Below are 19,422 nucleotides of genomic sequence, written 5' to 3'. Positions count from 1 at the left end.
GGGAAAGCCACTTACATCAGGGTGCTGCCATGACATTTAATCAGGTGTTCCGCGGTCCTTGCTGCACCGACTCGCATGTCCCAGCTGCCCCACCACTATGTGAGCTCAGAGAAACCAGGCATCACAAACCTCGCTGTATCAGTGGCATCCAGTTCCCACAGAACTAGCCACATAGCTGAGCCTCACCAAGCAACTTCACAACAACTAAAGGCAACTAGAGAGGAAAAAGTGCTGCTACCGTTTCTTCTGTAGAGCGGAAAAGTTTTTTTTGAAGGTAGGGCTGATCTGGTTAAGCAGTTCCACCAAGGAATGACTGAGAAAACTGGGATTTGCAGGTTTGGGATTGAAGTTGTATGCAGTAGACCTGCAAGAAAAAGAAGAAACAAGGTCACAAGCCGTTGTCCTACCTGACACTTCCCATACCGCAGGAACGTGGTACGTGAATGAGAGCTTTCCATATATGCACTATATCAAAGGCCTGCACAATGAGCCCTTGCTTGCACAGCAGAGACCATGTGGCACGCAGGCAAGTGGGCTGCGAGGGCCCTCTCCAGTCTCTCCACATGAGATACAGCTAGTAACCCTGCCCCTGGCCCCTAACAGACTGCACAGCAAATCTTCAGCCACCACAAAGTTCAAGAAAGGTTTATATTTTTATAGCTGGGAAGGACTGATATCACCAAGCTTCCCAAACACACCAAAGGGGCCTTTGCTTAACAGAGAACCCAAGGGTAATGGCACAAACTATACCAAACAGTCAGTGCCCTCTCAAGATACGACGGCTCCCAGCTAGAAGGCTAAGCACCAGAGCACACCTACAGGTCCCCCTCTCCAGGTCACATTTTGCCAGTCAAAAAGGCCACTTGTTTCGTGTGCATTGTGCCACTTGGTCTCCTGGGACCTGCATTCATATGTGTACCCTTAGACTCTTTACTTAGAACACTTGCTTTTACAGGTCTGGGGAGAAACAATGGACTACAAACTATTTCTTCCACAAGCCACAGCACCTCCATTTCATAATGAGACAGAAGCTGGAAATGTGCTTGAATTTTATCTTCTCTATTTTAAGCTTCCCTTCTCTTCAGGCAGCTTCGTTCTTCTTCTGAGTTACAACGTTGTACTTCAAACACACAGTTATGGTTGCCCAGGTAATTATCTGGATTGCAGGATCAAGGCCACCCAGAGATGTTTCTCAGCTGACGGTTGCTCAGGTACAGCAGGGTCTGTTGCTCTGAAGTTCTCTGTGTTACAGGCTACTGGGCTGGATGGATGCAGCACTTCCATCAGTACAGCCACTCTGACAGGCACAGCACAGCCATTTTAACAGTCCCTCATGATAAAAAGAAACCTAGTCCAATCTGTGCCCAGCTTAGAAAATTCTGACAGGCTGTGCTTTTACTTTAGGGCAAAATGAGATAGGTGCAATGGTCAGGGAGGAATTCCCTCCCAACTCAAAATGCTGTAATTAGCTGATAACATTATGGAATGTTTAAACTTTCCCTACAGCATCAGGCATTTATCTGCTGTGGAGAAGTGGTACCAGGCATAACTGAACAGCCCAATCCAGTATAGCAACTCCTACAAACCCATGAGAGCAGCAAATTAAAATAGGCTGTTTTCCACCAAAAAAAAAAAAAGCAGCAATTATTTGTAGGTTCTTTTCCAGTGGGCTATGGCAAGCTCCCTACTGCAGGGCAGGTCAGGGAGAATCTTAGTTACTCACTGATTCAAGTAAAATCCTCGAGTGGATGCGGTGATACTGACATGCCGATCCTCCACAGTGATGACATACAAATACATGAGGTCCCCATGCATTTTCCGGTTACCGGGTGGAGGGTTCCAGCCACTCATTGTCAATACCTTTAGGCACTGCAAAGGCTACACAGAAAAACACAACAGAAGCAACTCCTGTCAGCGGGAATTAATTCCCTTGAATTACACAGCCATTCGACGTACATACCAGATTCCTTTTACCTGCCGCCCTTGCTTGGTTCCAGAAACAGCTTACAAAAAAACCAACCACCTGGTCTCAAGAGCACAGCCTTCCTCCAGCCGTCTGCAGTTCACTAATTTGCCTCAGTTTGCCTTTCACACCATAAGACATAAGTGAAAACAGACACCCTGGGCCTTTGGGCTGCACAAGGCATGGATTTCTTGCTGTACTGGTTTTCAAGTGGCAGCTTCTAAACCAGAATCCAAGTGGGAGGGTATGGGAAAGCTAAGGGTAATTTGTAGTGATCTGCAGATCCTGTCTCCAGGACTTTGCAGGGAAGTGCTGTTCTCCCTTCCCTGCCACCCCTCCCTACAGACTGGCCATTTCATGCTCAGCAGATGTCCAGACTCTGTGTCCAGTGCTTTGCACACAAGCTCTTGGACTTTATTCTTTTGGCTAAGCAGTGCTATTCCAGCACTCATTAAGCATCTAGCAGAACAAATCCCAAAGTCCACTTCAGTGCAGCTTTCAATCCCCAAGCATCAGTTTGCTGCAAGGAATGTGCCGATAGCTGTTTTAATGACACAGGAGAACTCTACCTTCCAGTCTCTGTTCTGGGGCTGAAGGGCACACAGGGGTCTCTCTTTGCTACCTGGCAGGATATGTTCAGGAGGGGTGCAGTCAATTTGTTCCATTTCAGTACCTTTCTTCTTCCGTTTTCCACTGTCTAGAACAGAGATAGAAAGTCAGTGCTGACAGACACAGCGTTCCCTCCTCCAGTAATTATTCAAGGAGGAAAGCAGAAGTGCTCCGAGTGTTTCTCTGCACTCCTGAATAATGTGGGACAGCTGATGGCTAATGATGTGTTTTAACTAAGCAAGGAGTCAGGGGAATGAAAACACTGACACACCAGAGAAGCCTTTTTGCCCCATACCTCCCAGGTCTCCTTCAGTGAAGACACTCAAGAAGGACAATGAATTACAGTCCACACCATTGAAAGCATCTGATGGGTCAAGACTCTTCAGAAGGTCCCGAATGTGACGGACATGTATCCTGGCTTCTCGCACTGTGTACGGTTCTGATGAGTGAAAAGGGAGGAAAGAAACTGGGATTACACAGTTGCTTACTCCTTTGGCACGCAGGTCTCAAAAAGGAACCACAGGAAAAGACTGCCAGGTGGCCAAAACCACTCCCTATGAACACCCTCACTTTCTCCCTCCTGAAGTCTGAAGGAACTTGCCTTCCACCACTTTCAGCAGCGAGCCCTCCTGCAGTCCTTCAATAGTTTTCAGCTCAGCAAAGTTGTCTAGGACATTGCCATCCAGCTGCAGAGAGAAGCAAGTCCGGTGGCAGGTATCCTCACGGTCCATCAAAACTTGGTGGATCTCTTGCACCATCTCTTGAGGAGAGACCTTAAGAAGAGAAAGACCCAGACAGTTATTCTCAATCCTCACACGCGTTCTTGCCAAACTTTGTCCCTCTGCTGCAAAATCAAACACCTCTTGTTACCTCTCCAGGCTTAGAAAGGCAGACTCTGGCTCTCCCTACCAGGAAGATCACTTCTGTTTCTGCTGAGAAGGCACTGCCACCTCTAGCAGGGTCAGCCACCCCAGCTCCACCCCTCAGGGCTCGACACCCAGAAATGTAACAGCCTGGTGCTGTGCCGAGCACTCGGCATGGGACAGAGGTGGCAGAGAAGGAACAGAAAGTGGTGGGGGAACCCAGAGACTCTTCCCTTACCCGTTCACACTGTGCATTTGTGGCAAGGCTTTGAATGATGCACATGGAAAACAGACTATTTCCTCCACTCAGTTTGTTGCGGTACCCACGGCACAGTGCGGCATGTCCATGCCAGTGCCGCACCTCCAGGGCATGCCGCCTGCAAGCGTATGGCTCCCGCGATGCAAGAAGCCACCCCAGCTTGTGCACCAGAGCTGCTCTCCTACCTCCCTGCTCTGGCTCCAGCATCACTGACACTGCTCTCAAGCCAGCAGGACTCAGGGTAGTTTACATAAGCTGCTGTAAACAACGTGGCCTGCTATTATTAGCCCATTAAAACTAACAGCCAAGGGGATTTAAAGGAGAAAAAAGCTAGGCTGAGATACAACTAGTTCCACAGGCGATGCAATTTCACTGCACTCTCTGCTGGTCTTGGGGAGATAAGACTTCCCACTGGGTTTAGACTCCAGACATCTCTCCCCAGAACTAGAGATACTTCATTCAAATTATTTTCAGTGAAGTATTAAGCTAAATCAGAACATCCGTTAGGTATGTGAAAGCCTGTCCTGATCTGGTGGCACAGGTCATTGCCCCCGTGACACATGCGGAGCTCTCTGTGCAGTGGGGAAGGGAAGACTGCATTGCTCCCTTGATCCTCAGGCTGCCGCTTGAGCTCCCTGAGCTGTGCTAGCACCTGTTGCTGTACTAAGCCCAGGTTAGCCCAAGGGAGCATCATGCCAAAACCATTCGGCAAGCAAGGGATTTTCCCCTCCTGAGAGTCAGACTCAGAAATCCTGTTTTCCCAGAAGCGGGAAGGCCATTTCCCCAGTGCTCGGGTCCACGCCTGCACCCCTCTGAGATGGGCAGAGAGAAGCTACACCTCAGCTCATTCTCCCTCCCCTCGCTTCACACCTGGGATCCGGAACAAAACACCTCCCCATCCTCAGGGAGCCTAGGCAGGCCTGCGCCAGACAGCCTGTTGCTCACATCTCCTTTTCTTTCCTTTTTCTCTAGAAGCCACTGGTCAGGCAGCTTCTCTCCTGCACCCTCCATGCCTTGCTGCCTCCTTCCCCAATTAATGCCACCAAAGGATGGACAAGCGAGGGAGCCGTGAGCACAGTACTGTCCAGACTGTGGGAGCTAGTAGGGGCCTTCCTGGGCACAGTCCTCTGCCCCTTCCAACCTAGCTGGTTGAAGACCATGCTGCATGTGCCCTGGCTCAAATGCTTCCTGCCACCGCCTCCTCCAGCACCACCTCCATTCCCCTCCCCAGCTGGCAAAGGGAGGTACCTGCAGGGAAAAGGGCTCTATTCCTGGCGCACAGATCTTGACAGTAAATCCCGTGTCCTGTATGACAATGACCTCCTGGTCGTTCCCATCTTCTCCTGGGTCAGCCTCCTCATGGCCATTCTGTCTGGCATCCTTCTCGTCCTTAAGGCTCTCGTGCGGGCCGCTGCCGTTCATCAGTGCCACACCAGACGGGTGCTCTGGGCAAAAACAGAAGGATTTAGACAAGGTCTGAGCAAACGGACAGTCCTCACCGAGTGTTTGGAGACTGGTTCAGACACCACCACCATCCTCGGGCCAACCCAAGTGAACCAGGGGTTAAAAGGCAGCAAGCATTTTATTCTGCACTTGGTGTTTACTAGGCACAGATGTGCCAGGCCCTTCCCTCCCTTCCCCTCACAGCTTAATTAACATGCTCTCACTTGCCTGCAGGGTTTTCGTCTTCCACAAATCCTGTGTGGAGAGGGGAGGGAAGGAAAGCAGGAAGGATGGGTCAGTGTACAACACATTCAGCTTAGTCTTAAGAAGCCTCTTAATTAAAAGAGATGGGCGTGTGGTGCTTTGCAGCCTAGAGGCAGCTGTAACCTCTGCACCAACATGTTACACAGCTCCTAACATACCTCCTGGTACGCTACTGTTGAGCCAGGAGAGCAGGGAGGGGAAGACACGGCAGTTGCATTGCTAAGCTGTGCATCAGGTGGGAGCCAGGTTACTCCACAGGCACACAAACAGCTCCCACGCCCCTACCTGCATCTGGCCACCCTCTGCATTTCCAAAATACTTCGCAGAGAACCCATGGTGCCAGGGCGAGGCTTTGCCTAAGCAATTTTATTCAAGAAAAAGATGACGACATTTTAAGTGCTCATTTAGACAGATGCGTCACAGGGAAGGGAGCTCTCTGCACCTACTTCACTGCTCCAGCAATGAAGTTTTCTTTTCCAGTAAGGTGGAGAGCATCAGAGAGCTGATAGAGCTTCCTAAATCTTGTCTCCTAGAGCAGCCTACACCCACCAAACCAGGCTGCAGACCATGCTAAAGAGGACCGAGGTGCTGCCAGAGTAAGCTGGAACAGCGAAAAAGACCCTTTGAGAGAAGGAAGAGACCCTCTTGCCCCCAGCCTGGGGACCCTCTGGCCCAGACGGCAAATGCTGGAAGGGAGCAGGCACAGTGCCCTGAGGGGCGCATTTGCAGTACAGCTGTCCCGTGCCAGCATACACAGCCAGCACACCCAGCTGCTGGACCCCCAGAGCCACACACAGCAGTTCCAGCTTGGTGCTCCCAAGCAGCTGCTCACCAGCTGCGCAAATGGAGCGGGCTGGGGGCTTTCCCAGGCAGCAGCAACGGCCTTTCCAAAAGGCTGCACGGGGTCAGAGCAGCTCAAAGCCAGGTTAACACCATGAGGCTGCTGAGCACCAAGCTACAGTCCTCCAGCCAGCTCCACCTGGCAGCTCTCTTTCCTCCTCCTCCCCTCCTAGCAAGGCATCCATCCCAGCCCTGGCTGTGCTCCAGGGAAGACGGCAGCTCAGCCTCCACCACTTCTGAAATGCAGACTGGTGCTGTGGCTTGAAGACCTAAAGCTGCCACGGCTAGTTCCTGCCTACCAGCCCCAACTGCTCTGGCAGCCCAGAAAAGTCATCCAACCTTTACTGTGTACAAGAACATGGCTGGAAACGCCACATCCCCTGCACGCCTCTGGAGCGCAACACAGGCTGCAGCAACGAGCCCTGCTGGAGTGTCCCCAGAGGGTCATACTCCTGTTCCAGACTATGGCTGCCAACAGCCAACGCGCCTCAGAGAGGACTGTCAAGGCTGAATTAGGACACTATAAAAGAGCAAGAAACACAAGGAAAGCACACCCGTTCCAGAAGGCAGCAGGTAACAGAGCTACCTTAAGCAGCCTCTGCTGCCTTCAGCATCTCAGCAGCTGCTGTTCATGTTCCCTGTCACTTTGCTTATGTCCCCAGCACAAGCTGTTCATTTCTTTGACAGATGAAGCCACAGGCAAGCCAGACAAGAGGCCTGGCTCTGGCTCCAGCAAGCTGCAGTCATGCTAGAAAGGAGGAAGAAAAGCTCTACATAAGAGTGCCCCAAGAGATGTGGTTTCAGAAAAACCACACCATGCCCAGAGGGCTGGGGAGAGCCCCTCGTCACACCCTGCAGCCAGCACAGCCACACTCCTGGACTGCCTGAACATGTAAGGACAAGGAGGGAGAGCAGAAAAGCCATCACAGAAATGCTACACCTGAGGCTGCTTGTACCATTGACGGGATGACCCGCCAGGCTCCTGAGCCAGGCACAGTCCAGCCCCTGCCCACCCCAGCAGGGAAGGATCCCTGAACTTTTGCTCCTGCTTTAGCAGCCAGAAATGGGAGGCAGAACTTGGTTACAAGGAAGGCTGCAGCACTGGCTGAAGACCCAGCAGAGCCCACCTTCAATCGCTGTGGCAGCGGCCAAAGGCCAAATCCAGGCACAGCTGCACTGGTGCTGCCCACCAACCCGAGACCCCCAGTCTCCACCTGTCTGTGACCAAGGAGCTTTTCCAACAGAGTCACAGATGACAAGCTCGAGGTGCTGCTCACCAACAGCTGACTTTTGCTGGCAGCTGAGGCATGGAAGGAGCAGCCCGTGGGATGTGCTGGCTCCTGCCTTTCTGCTCTCATTCCCAGCCACGATGCCTGTCCCGATGCTCCTGCAGCCTACCCTACGCCATGCTCAGGCCCACCCCTGCACCTGATAATCATGCTAAAGGTTTGACCAAGGATGCTTTCCAACCAACCAACTCATCAACAGTAGCAAGGTGGGTGCTGAAGCTACCCCTGTGTCACAACAGTTGGCAGGGTATTCCCAAAAGAAACACCATCATCTTTGAGTAAATGTGACTTGTCTTTTTTCTAAGCAAGATCCTGCAAAGAAGGTGCCTCCATAAAGAGCAGAAATTAACCAGCCAGCCTGGAGCTGCAGGTGGGGAGAAGGGAAGCAGTGTATAGGGACTAACCAAACCAGGAGACATGTGTCACACGAGAGCTGAGCACCCATATGCATGCTGGCCTCAAGTGCAGCAAACACCTTCAGCTGCAAAGCAAAGACAGGGAAAGCCTGCACAAGACAAGAAGTCACCAGCCAGGACCACACCTCTGCTGTTCACTACTCTGTGGTATCACAGCCCCAAACTACTGATTGTTTCAGAAATCTGAAGACTGTTTCCTGTCTGTGGAAATACAACCTATTTGCACTTTTCATCCCTCTTTCCCTTCTTGAGTGAAGTTGGGGCTGATACAGCTCTGCACTCTGTAACAGAAGAGACATGTTGAGGCAACACCTTCCTGTCTCCTTATGCCAGAAGATCCAGCTCCAGACAACACTGTCTTAAGTTTAGAAACAAAAGTTAAGCCTGCACTGAAAAAGACCAGCTGTCCAGCAGGTAAACCCTTTGATTTAAGGCCAGCAAAGGCTTTCCAGTGGGGTTTTTACAGAATGGGTATGTTTCAAAGAAAACTGTGTGTTTTGTTTCAACCCTGGCTGACAGCATGCCTGCCTGGAGGAAGCGTTGCCTGCTGCGTGCCAACATCCTGCGTGCTCTCCCCATGGGCAAGCTTCACCCACCTGCCTGGAAGCGGTCCCCGTGCTGCCTGCTGCAGACCAGCTGTGCTGCAGCCTCAGCAGCACCAGCAGGGAGAGGGAGGCAAAAGCATTGGCCACCTGATTTCAGCACACTCAAGATGGCAGGAAGAGCAACAGGGATACCCGAAAGACACCTGTAGAGACCTCTCTGCTGTTACCTGCTCAACGTTCAAGCCCCAAAGGGGGCAGGAGCTGTGTTATTTGCGAGCTCTTGCCCACAGGAGAGTGCGCCATGCAATGCAGCCCAGACTGTTTCATGGAAGGCAGCTGAGTCACAGGGAAGCGGTTCCACCCGCTCCGGGGGCACTACCCAGCCACTCCTCCTGCTTACCGCCCTGCTCACGCTGCTGGAGATGGAGCAAGGAGATCCCTCCCTGGGTACACGTCAGCCTCGAGATGCAGTTCTGCGGTTTCGACCAAAGGCTGTGACCTCCAGTCGCCCCTGTCACTCCACAGGATGCACCAGCACCCCAGCAAGGACCCTGCTCCTTTCAGCCCCTGGTGCGTACCCCCAGGCATGGCTGAGGCTGCTGAGCTCCAGCTTGTGCTGGCTGGCAGCCGAGCTGTAACGCGATGTTCTCACTGCTACTCAGAGCACAGCGTGAGCAAACCTCGAGTGCAGGCAAGACTACAGCGTCAGGAGAACAGGCAAAGCAAAACACTGAGGAGGGGAGAAGGCGGCACAGACACCACCTCACCGGGAGGAATCAACCCAGGCTCGCACCTGGCAGAGAAGATCACATAAGGATTAAGTTTTGTCTTTGCACCTGGACGACGAGTACACATGCCAAGGTGACAGGCCCTGTTTTAATCACCCTTCCTATTCACAGCAAGCCTGCAGAGGTGACGGGCACCTCACGAACTCAACCAGTCAGGATCCTGGTGTGAAAGAGGGTGCACACCTGAACCTGAATATGCTGGCTGCATACAGTGATAGATAGCACAGATTATGGGAAACGTTAACCACTTAATGTTCAAACAAATCTTCTAAACCAGAGTCAGTCACTAATCCTTTTCTTCGATTATCAGGTCAAAAAGATGGCAACACTACGCTGCTGTGAGTTCGCCTGGTCTGGAGGGACTGCTCCGTAGATGAGGAGTTCCCTTCCCTGCATCTAGTAACAGCACAGATTATCAGAGGCACAAGACTGGAAATTAAAACCCTACCATTTCTGTCACCAAGTTTAGGAGCGCATTTCTTGTTACTGGCTCTAGAGTCATTCTGAGGGCCCAAATTCTGCCTTTCCCTCCTCAAAAGCATTTCGAATCCTGAGCAGCATGAGAGTTTCTGCACGATCTTGCGGCCAGCTGGGCCTGCAGCCCAGACACCTGCCGCTGGCATGGAGAGCACACACAGTGCTAAACCAGAAACCAAGCAGCCAGCCCGGGTCACTCACACTGCACATCCCCTCATGCTGCTGGGTGCACCGCAAGACAGCATTCGAGACCAAAATTCGGCCACTGCACAGCAACTGAACAAAACCAAAATACAGTGACAAAGGCAAAATTTGACCGTGAGACTTAAAAATAAAAAAACCCCCGAGTTTCTCCTATCTTAGAAGTCCTGGCAAGAACAAAAGCCACTCTGACTTACCGTTTGGTGCCATGCTGGAGTGACTGGCGTCGACTCCAGCCATGGTACACCAGCTTGGGGAGAAGCAGGAGAGGAGAAAAGCAAGATGCGGCCAAGCAGGCGGCTGCTCCCCTCCCACACTGCAGCAAGTGGCTGGGGCCCCGCTGTCCCCACAGTGCTGGGAAGATGCACCAGGTGAAGGAACATGCCGTCGCTGCGCTCAGGGCAGCCGCGGAGCCGCTCCATCGCTGCAGGTCAGGCGTCTCCCACCCATGGCAGCTCAAGCGAGCCAAAGACTCCAAGCAAATGCTGCTCCAGTCCCTCACTGCCCCACGCTCCTGCCTGCTGCAGATCCGCTCCCATCCTTTACAAGGGCCACGTTTGCAGCCACAAACAAGAGAAAGATTTGCCATATGAATTAAAAAAAAAAATAATAAGCAAACCCCCCTTATGTTTGTTTCACTGACAAGGGACAGACCCCTCTGTGGTACACACCCCGGGTGGGATATCTCACCACCTTCCTCCTTTTCCTTCTGCCATGAAGTTAAAACATCACCTGGCCTCCCCTGCCCTTCATCCTGCCCCATCCCACGGGCACATGCAGCCACCACCACCATGACGGGCATACAGTGTTTTGTCTACACAGAGCGTGACAGAGTGCCATGCCACTGAGCACCTAGCAGTGTGAGCTTCTTTTTCTTTCTCCTCTTCTTCTGCTGCTGCTGCTTTGAGGGCAGTGCCTGCGCCTGAGAGTCAGGATCACAGCTGGACCTACTGCCGGGGCAGACAGTGGGGTCTGTCATTACAAAACCAGTACTTGTGCCTCGCACCTCAGGTGACACCTCTTCAGTGGGGACAGGCAGCACAACTGTCCTTTGGGCCGGCAGGATTTTCCCCATGCTTGCTGGCAGAGCAGAAGGCGGCATCCCAGGGCTCCCCAGAGAGACATCAGTACCTCTGCATTCTGGCATGCTGTCTGGGCCCACCGAGGCTGTGTCTAAACACAAGGCTGCCTGTCCATCACCGTGGCCCTGGCCAGTGGGACGTGCTCCAGGGGCTGCATCCCCCCCGTCAGCTGCTGCCACGTGCTCCTCCCGGCGGCAGGATCTATGGGCTAAGCTGCTGTCCTCAAGTTTCATGCAGCTCTGGCAGACCTCAAGCGACAGGGCATGATCGACCAGCCCTGCCGGCCCTTCCCCAAGGTCGGCTGGAAGGACAGCCACCGCACCGGATGCCTCTGTCTGCTGGAGCAGACCAGCAGCGCCAACGCTGGGTTTCAAACAGCTCTTATCACAGACCGTCACTGTTCCTTCATCGTCCTTGGCCTTGGATAGGTCCTGGATGTATTCAGCGTACTTCTGCAGGCTTCCAGTCACTGCCTCGCTGGGGATGATGTCTGGATACAACCCAGCATACTGGGCAGCTTCTGGTATCTCCGGGTAGATGGTGCAGCTCATGGCAGGCTTTGGTAAGAGGGGTGACCTCTCATCGGGCGAGTTAAAGCTGCGCGTCTGGAAGATTAGATCAGTGACATGCCTGCAGCAGTTTGCAAAAAGGCTGTTCCCCATGATCACAGGCAGGCTGGCTCATACAGCACCAAGTTAGAAAATTCAGTTTTGTTTGCACACATATACTGAAGTCCCCGCAAGGCAAACTCCCACGTGGCAGCCCTCACCTGCTGCAGCCAGGACCTGCTCGCCTTCTCACGCAGAAGGCCTCCTTCTCCACAGAAAAACCCTACTTGGCCCCAGGGTGGCAAGACAGAGGGCCAGCAGCTGACTTTGTGCAGTATCCCATGCGCCCTGAGCTCATGTCCTGCGTGCTTGCCAGGATCGGACACCAGGCTCACAGCAGCTCCCCCAAAGCGCTGGTCAGCAACCTTCATCCACCGCACACCGTCGCCCCGCTCCCCAGCCGCCACGCTCACAGCACCACAGTACCCGCAAAGCCCAAAAGTAGCTCCCGCAGCTGAAGCGCTCCTCTCCCTGCCGCGCCAGAACAAAACCAGACGTGTGTCTAACAGGTTCTTCAGGCGCACTCGCGGAGGGATGCCGGCCCAATCACCCCGGCCCAGGGGGGTTATAAATAGCCCGATCTCGAGTGCTGCACCAGTGCAGCATGGGACGACTGCTGGAGCGCTTCAGCGCTGCCAAACCTGTAAGCAAGTGGATGCATTGAATTACAAGGCGAGGGCAGTTACTATGGCACGGCTGGGCCCAGGCACAGCCATCCATACTAAGCAGGACAAGCACAAAACAGCCAGGCACTGAATCAATAAGCAGTCTCCAGACGAATTTTCTGTCCTCTCACCCTGCTCTGCTGTATCAAACGCAAACAAACCACAAAACCACACACCCGCCCCCAAACACAACTCCTCTCTTATTGTTACTTTAAGAAATCCCAGCAACTAAAGCAGAGATTATGGAGCCAGAGATTTCGGCAAGCACAGGGCGCCCCAGGGAGGCTGCAGCCGAGCAGGCCGCAGCATGCCTCTGGTGAGGCCGTGCCGCAGCCGCCTGGCTCCTCGCCTTGTCCTGCCGGGACCAGCCAGGCACCGTGGCCCTCCATGCATCCCGCAGCGTTCAGCTGCTCGGGTCCCTTCAGCCGCCCCGGTTTCTTGGGACGCTTGTGAAGAGCTGGAACTTTCAGACACGCAGTGTGATGTGCAAGAGCCACAGTCTAAACTGGCCAGCCCTGGACCTGCCCGGGAAAGCCTTCATGTCTGGGTAGCAAACCTGCCAACCTCCAAAGTCCTGGGCAGCCTGAGCCCCAGCACAGGTTTCCTCAGCGCTCGTCATGGCTTCAAGGACGGGAAGGGGCACAACTCTGCACCAAGCAGAGGAAAAATACGTGCCACAAAAATCTCAAAACTAAAACTAACCCAAGACCGCAGCGCTCATGTGATTGCTTGCTCAAGGCCAACACAGCACACACAGGAACAGCGATCCCTTCCTCCAGAGGCGGCCCCGGGAAGGCCAGGAGCAGCCCCCTGAGCCTCCATGCCAGCAAGCCACTTGCCAGAAGAAAGGCAGAAATGGGCTGAGGAACAGACCCAAAGCTCTCCACAGGAAACCCTGACTAGCTTCTGTTGTCCTTTTAAAGAGGAGAGGAATCAGAAGCAAGGTCTGTCCCGCTCCAACTCATGTGAGCTCCTGCCCCAGTAAGCAAGGGGCCCCAGGCACCCCCATGGCTGCTCCTCCGGCGCAGGAGCTGCCAGGCCTCGGAGCCTCAGACAAGGCATCCCTTGGCCTCGCAAGCCAGCACCAACTTTCAGACTGCACCAGTAACTCCTGTTTTTCCGATTATTTTGAAGGAGTTCAGATGTATTGACAGCTTCAACTCTTCCTCTTTATCCACAGACCTCTGAAGAGGCAAAACCTCCCCCTGGAGCAGTACCTGGTCAGGTCTCATGAGGCCAAGCAGCATTTCTTCAGCTCAAGCCAAAGCACGTTCAGAGCAGCGGGGTATGTGCTAGCTTTAACATGCAAAGGCTGGTGTCAGTATAGCAAATGCAAATTAAATTTTAGCTGAATAATAAATCAAACAAAATAAATAGTTTAATGAATGTAAATAAACTGACTAAATTAATAGGTATTAGCTCCAGAGATGGCCCCAGTGGAAACGTTTCTGCAGGACATCCCATCAGGGGAGGTGGGAGACAGCAGAAGTGCCTCCAGCTACCTCCCTGGTGGAAGCCACAGCTTCCCAGAAACATCCAGCACTTTAGGTGCAACAAACACTGCTTTTACTAAGGGCCCACGCTGAAATATGAGAGCAGCTCTACTGCCATCATTAAACCCAAATTGGATATAACCCATCTGTGGGTAGAGGTATAAACACTGCATTTATTTTTCAGCAGCTTTGTAACACCGGGGACCGACCCACACAGTGAGTGTAGTGGGGCTGCAGCATGCAGCGCTCTCGACAAGGGCCCTGGGCTTGCTGGTCTGGAAACCTCTCCTCTGGCACTAACAATCCATGGATGGCAGGTGGGGAAATTATTCATTCCTAGCTCTGGTGCATCCACAGTAAAATCTGGCTGGATACACCTAAACAACTCAAGCCGCATTCCAGCCTGTTTGTGGCTTTTCTGTATTTGTATCGATACAGGGACACTTGCATTGCAGCCATGCCCCAGGGCACTCATGGGGTCCCACAGCTGCTGGCTCAGGCACTTACAAGCACCAAAATGCCTCATACTTTGCAACTGGCACCCTGAGTTACCCACGCTGTGCTCTCCACATCTGGGAGCCACATTTAAACCCATTTGTAAACTTTCTGTCTGGCCAAAACTTCGGAAAATTAGTCCTGAACCCAGCTGGCTAGGTGATCCTGCTACAACAACATGCAATTCAAACATCACAGAAAACAGGAACAAAGACTAGGACCTAGGGCAAAGTGCAAAGACCAGCACCAGCAAAAACATCAACTATGTCAGGAAGAGCATGTTTCTCAACTTTAAAGAGAAGAGAGCTGAACGAAGGAATCACATTTCAGGCAGGTACTGAGAATCAGTCGATAACTCTCAAAGTACATGTATCTTATTCTGGGACATACCTTAGCTGCAGAAAGATACCGAGACGGCGAGGGCCCAGGACAGTGAGCTAGCCTGTTAGACTCTGGGTGCAGGGGGACCAGCAGAACATCAGGTTGCAGACAGAAGCAGCTGCACTGGGAGCCACTGCTCCAGAGTGTCACAGGGAAGGCTTTGGCTTCACCCCGTGCTACCACTGGTGCCTGTCACCACAACAGCTCCAGGGAAAACTCCATGCAGCACAAGCCTGGAAAGACCAACTTTGCCAGTCCCGAGAGCCCTACATGAATCTTCACGTGGCCGAGCCCCTGGACCCACAAATGCAACAGGGAGCTCTGGGTAGGGTTCGCAGAGGAGAGCAGACGGCTGCAACACTGTCCTCAGCAGCTCCTGCTGCCTTGCTGCATCCCACGGCACAGATGTGCCCATCAGCCCACAGCCTCCCACCAGGGCAGACCCACGCCAGCTGCCTGGGGCCACACACAGCCCCAGGGAAACAGGCTGGGTGGCTGCTCCCCACAGCTGGGCAAGGGCACGCTGCAAGGCAGCAGCCTGGGGAACTCGCCCATCCTGCAAAATCCCTTCTGCCCAGGACACTGAGCAACCTCATCCTACCTCGCACAGTGCCATGACCCGAGCTGGCACCGGAGCCCACCTTAAGCACAGCCGAGCCCACACACTGAGCCTCCAGGCTGGCAGAGGCTTCACAGGCTCCAGCGCCACTGATGGTAAAAGCACGTTACCCCCAGTGCCTGCGCGCAGGGCACTCCAATGCAGTTTGCTAGCAGGCAATATCCACATTACACTTCCAGTCTTGCCCAGCCACAGCAGCAGGATGCTAGCTAGCGCAGAGCTGGGAAAGGAGGGCTGATGTCAAGCTAACCTGACCTGCAGGAGCTCTAGGCAAGCAGGGCCAGAGTCATGATCCTGCAGTTTTATGCTGTTGGACAGTAACTACATAAAACTCCTCTGAGCCCACAGGCGCATCAACAGGTTGCAGTAGAGCTTTTCTCTTTAAAGTGGAAGGGAAGGGCAAACTAAGGAAACACGTTTTTTTAGAAAACATGCTGTTACTGTAAAGTCACTTAGCTGTAGGGAACCTTACTTCAGTGGCCTGCTTCATAGGATTTTTCCCTCGGGACTGGTCAAGCAGCTGGTGAGCACCACAGCAGTTATTTCTTCAGCTTGAGAAAAAGAGCTTGCTTCGGTGACTGTAAATCTATTTTCCCACCCACCCCAAGAGGGAACACCTGTCACCCATTTAAGTATCTATGCCAAATTGTCAAGAAAATGCCAGATAATCACTCATTCCGGACTCACTAACATTAAAGAGGTAGAATGCAACAGGAAGGTCAACTGGCAAATGGGTACGTGCAAGCTCCACTACTTAAACCATGTGCTTGCAGGAGGCGAGAACCAAATGCTAACCCTCCACCAGCCTTGCTACTACTGGCAAAAAACTGACTTGCTTCCAAAAAGCAACTGCCACCGCTGCCATGGGAGTAGCCATGCTCTGGTTTTCGCCTTCTGCACTCTGTCCAAGCACTGCCCTGTGGACTGGTTTTACCTCTCAAATGCAAATAAAAAAATGCATGAACTTCAGACCTTCAAAGCTTCTGGAAATAACAACTTTCTAGTACAACCAATAGAGCAAAATTGAAGAAAGCAAAGTGAGTGCTGGAAAGCTGCGCCAGGAGACGTGTGTGCTGCCAAGTTTAGTCATTTACCCACGACAAAGACAAACACAGGGCTCTGCAACACAACGCTGGTTTTACTGTGCATGAGGCGGGTCTGCGGGTGGATTTATCTAGGTGCATGTTCCTGACCTACTTACTTCCGCTTTTCAGCTGGGAAACCCAGAAGCAAGGCTGCTCTGGCAGAGCGGCGAGCTTCCAGTGGGAGTGCAACTCTGCTACCCCACCAGCAGAACTGCTCCAGACACCATCCCCTTGGGTCCCCATCCCCCATCTTGGGGCACAGATGTTGTGTTATCGCATTCCTTTCCTCTTCTTAACCTTGTAGCGGTGATCAGATTTCTCTTGCACAATATTCCTCCAATTCTCCCCCTGAAGCCTGTTACAACCACATATTAAAAAGCCCCGACAGCCAGCAATTCAGCCCTTTCCAAAACACCAGCAAACCGCCAAGGTCAGGCGACAGACAGCGATAGCAGATCCCGAGATTAAGAATCAGTCTTCTGACCTTGTTGCTAATGCACAGCTACACTTACCTCCACAGCAGTTTTCCATTATCACCTGCATTCTCTGCTTTTTTAACAGAAGATGTGGTTGAAGATATGGGCAGCCAGGAAGAACAGAGATGGAGAGGCCTAGCTAGAAAAAGAGCAAATCTTTGGGCAAGGCAAGGTTGAAAAGCATTTTACAGTAGCTAGAACCACTGAGAAACTTGCACAGCAGACAAACTTGTTCTAAGGCAGTGACAAGCCTACTAACAAAAATAACCCAAGAAACACTGCACACAGTGGTGGTCTCGATCTCAGGAGAGCTAGTAAGAAAGGTAACTTAACCCCTAACTGCCTCCATCAGAAATCATCACAGGAGCCTCAAGTGTTCACATGGTGCTGGGTTTCTGCACTTGGAAGGACGTAGTTTTGTCCAGCTTGGAGGCAGCCATCAGCAGCCAACAGCCCTCTCACCCTTCAGAGGTGGAGAAGGCAGTGCCCAAGTCCCAAAGTGTGGCACGGCGGAGGGTGCATGCCCTCACCAGAGGCCCACCAGGCTCCTGCCCGCTGCCCAGCAGCACCCAGGGCCACCCTCGGACAAAGCAGGCTGCCCCAGATGGGCGCCATGCGGGCCGTGGGGGGTACCCCACTGCCGAGGCTGGGTTTCCCCTGGCAGAAGGAGAGGCCTGGGAAGCTGAACCAGAAGGCTGTCGCCAGCGGGGACAGGCTGCCCCCACCACCACCACCCAGCCCAGCACCTCTGCCTAGGAGCTGTGCTGCCACAGGCACCGCCTCAGCCCCGGGCTCCCAGACAAGACAGGAACCTTCCTCCCCCTCCTCCTCCCCGGACCCAGGAGGTGCCTAAGCAATCGCACAGCGCTGAAACAAGGGGAGGATTTTTCCACCTCCCTGCCTCCTTCAGCAACCAGCCTGCGCCCGGAGAGGCAGGGATTACACTGCGTAACATTTTAACCCAGCTGCTGGCACTGCAAGCGTTACGCCTGCTGTGAAAAACGGTGTGCGGGGGGGGGGGGGCTTTGAGTACCACGCTCCTCGCTCTTGAACCATGTCCAACCTGCTACAGCACCAAGAGCCAGTGAACTTTGCTTTAGGTGACAAACTTCAGAAATTCACCTTGCCACCATAAAAATCAGGGGAGGGAGGAAGCGGTAGGTCATTCGCTGAGCGGATACAAGTGCCCCGGGGCTGAAGGCCAGCCACAAACCACACTGCTTCTGCTTTTCTTTTTCCTTGCACACTAAAGATCAGAGAAAAAGGGTGAGCCCGAGGTGAGCGCTCGGGACTGTTAACTTCATGAAGACAGAACGCACCTACAGAGCAACACCCAGAGCAGGGGCAGCCCCCCGCGGGGTCTGCACCTAGGGGAGGTGCTGGGGACCGTGCGGGCAGGGGCTGCACCTCGCCCCTGGCCTGAGCCCCCCCGTCTCTGATTTAACGCAAGCGCAGCCTGCGAGGAGCCGGTTAGGACAGGCAGTTTCCCGCTGAAGCTGCCAACAAGCCACCTGCCCTTCCTGGGAAAACCCACGTTGCTGTGGCTGTTTCCCAACGCGCCAGTGGCTCCCGCACCCCACGCCCGGGAGCGCGGCCCGCTCCCGCCCTCCGCACCAGCGCCCAACCACCGGCGCACCCACGGGGGCACCCACCGCGCGCGGCCCGGGGCCGCCCCTACCGCCCGCTTTCTGCTCGGCGCCGCCGGAGGCCGCTCCCCGCCGCCAGGGCCCGGGCACCGGCCTCCGCCCCGGCCCGCCCCGCCACCGCGGGGCCGGGCCCAGGGAGCTCACGGGGCCCCGAGCGGCCGCTCCCCCCCCCCCGCCTGCGGCCGCGTGGTGGTGCGGCCCGGTGAAGGTGACCTTCACCGGGCCCGGGGCTCCCCGCTCCGCCGGGACAGGCCCGGCCACGGCCCCGCCGCTCCCCCGGGCCCCCGCTCGGCCTCGCCGGGACGCGGAAGAGCCGCAGGGAACTCGCCTCCCGACCCGGTGGCCTCCGGCCCCGGCGGCCAGCAACTCCCCGGGGCTGCGCAAAGCCTCCCCGAGCCGCCGGGCGGGCGTCGGGCCCCGGCCCGGCCTCCCCTCGAGAAATGCGGGGCCCAGGGGCGCCGGGAGCCCGACCCCGCGGCGGGGCAGGCGGGCCGGGCCCGGGCCGCTCCGCCGGGCTCTGCCCTGCCGGGAGGAGCAACCTAAGTTGGCAGAAGCACCGCGGGGCCCCGCCGCGGGCCCGGGGCCCGCTCCCCCGGCACCCCGCCGCCCCCCCAGGCAAGGCGGCGGCAGAGCCTGCCCCGCCGGCGCGAGCACCCCCGGGGGCGGGCGGCCCGGCCCGCGCTCCCTCTGCAGGCCCCAGCGCCCCCCCTTACCGGGGCGCTGCTGCGTCTCCGCCGGCCTCCTGCCGCGGGGGGCCGGCTCCTGCTGCTCGGCGCCCTGCGCGACGGCCGGCACGGCAGCCGGCGGCATCTCGTCCGCCTTAATGACCATGGGGCCGCGCCGCGCCCGCCCGCCGCGAAGGACAGCGCCGCTCCGGCCCCACGTGGTGCCGCGACCCCGCGCCGCTACGGCGCG

At 54.7% G+C, this 19,422-nt stretch overlaps 1 protein-coding gene across 1 annotated transcript in view; it reads right to left on the bottom strand.

Moving 5' to 3' along the window:
• The window catches only part of CLUH (clustered mitochondria homolog), a 40,437-nt gene extending 21,054 nt beyond the window's left edge, over positions 1-19,383 (bottom strand). The window contains exons 1-7 of the mRNA XM_037411312.1: positions 19,221-19,383; positions 4,943-5,139; positions 3,174-3,345; positions 2,868-3,011; positions 2,533-2,660; positions 1,724-1,878; positions 239-364 (exon numbers count right to left, since the gene is read on the bottom strand). Of these exons, the coding sequence (XP_037267209.1) occupies positions 239-364; positions 1,724-1,878; positions 2,533-2,660; positions 2,868-3,011; positions 3,174-3,345; positions 4,943-5,139; positions 19,221-19,338 (1,040 nt within the window). The 5' untranslated portion in view covers positions 19,339-19,383. The remainder of the gene's footprint in view (positions 1-238; positions 365-1,723; positions 1,879-2,532; positions 2,661-2,867; positions 3,012-3,173; positions 3,346-4,942; positions 5,140-19,220) is intronic.
• Between the last annotated feature and the right edge of the window lie 39 nt (positions 19,384-19,422).

The sequence above is a fragment of the Falco rusticolus genome, chromosome 1 (genome assembly GCF_015220075.1).
Source record: "Falco rusticolus isolate bFalRus1 chromosome 1, bFalRus1.pri, whole genome shotgun sequence".
NCBI classification, from domain to species: Eukaryota; Metazoa; Chordata; class Aves; order Falconiformes; family Falconidae; genus Falco; species Falco rusticolus.
The sequence above is the reverse complement of the archived record's forward strand: the minus strand, read 5'-3'. Positions and strand labels throughout refer to the sequence as shown.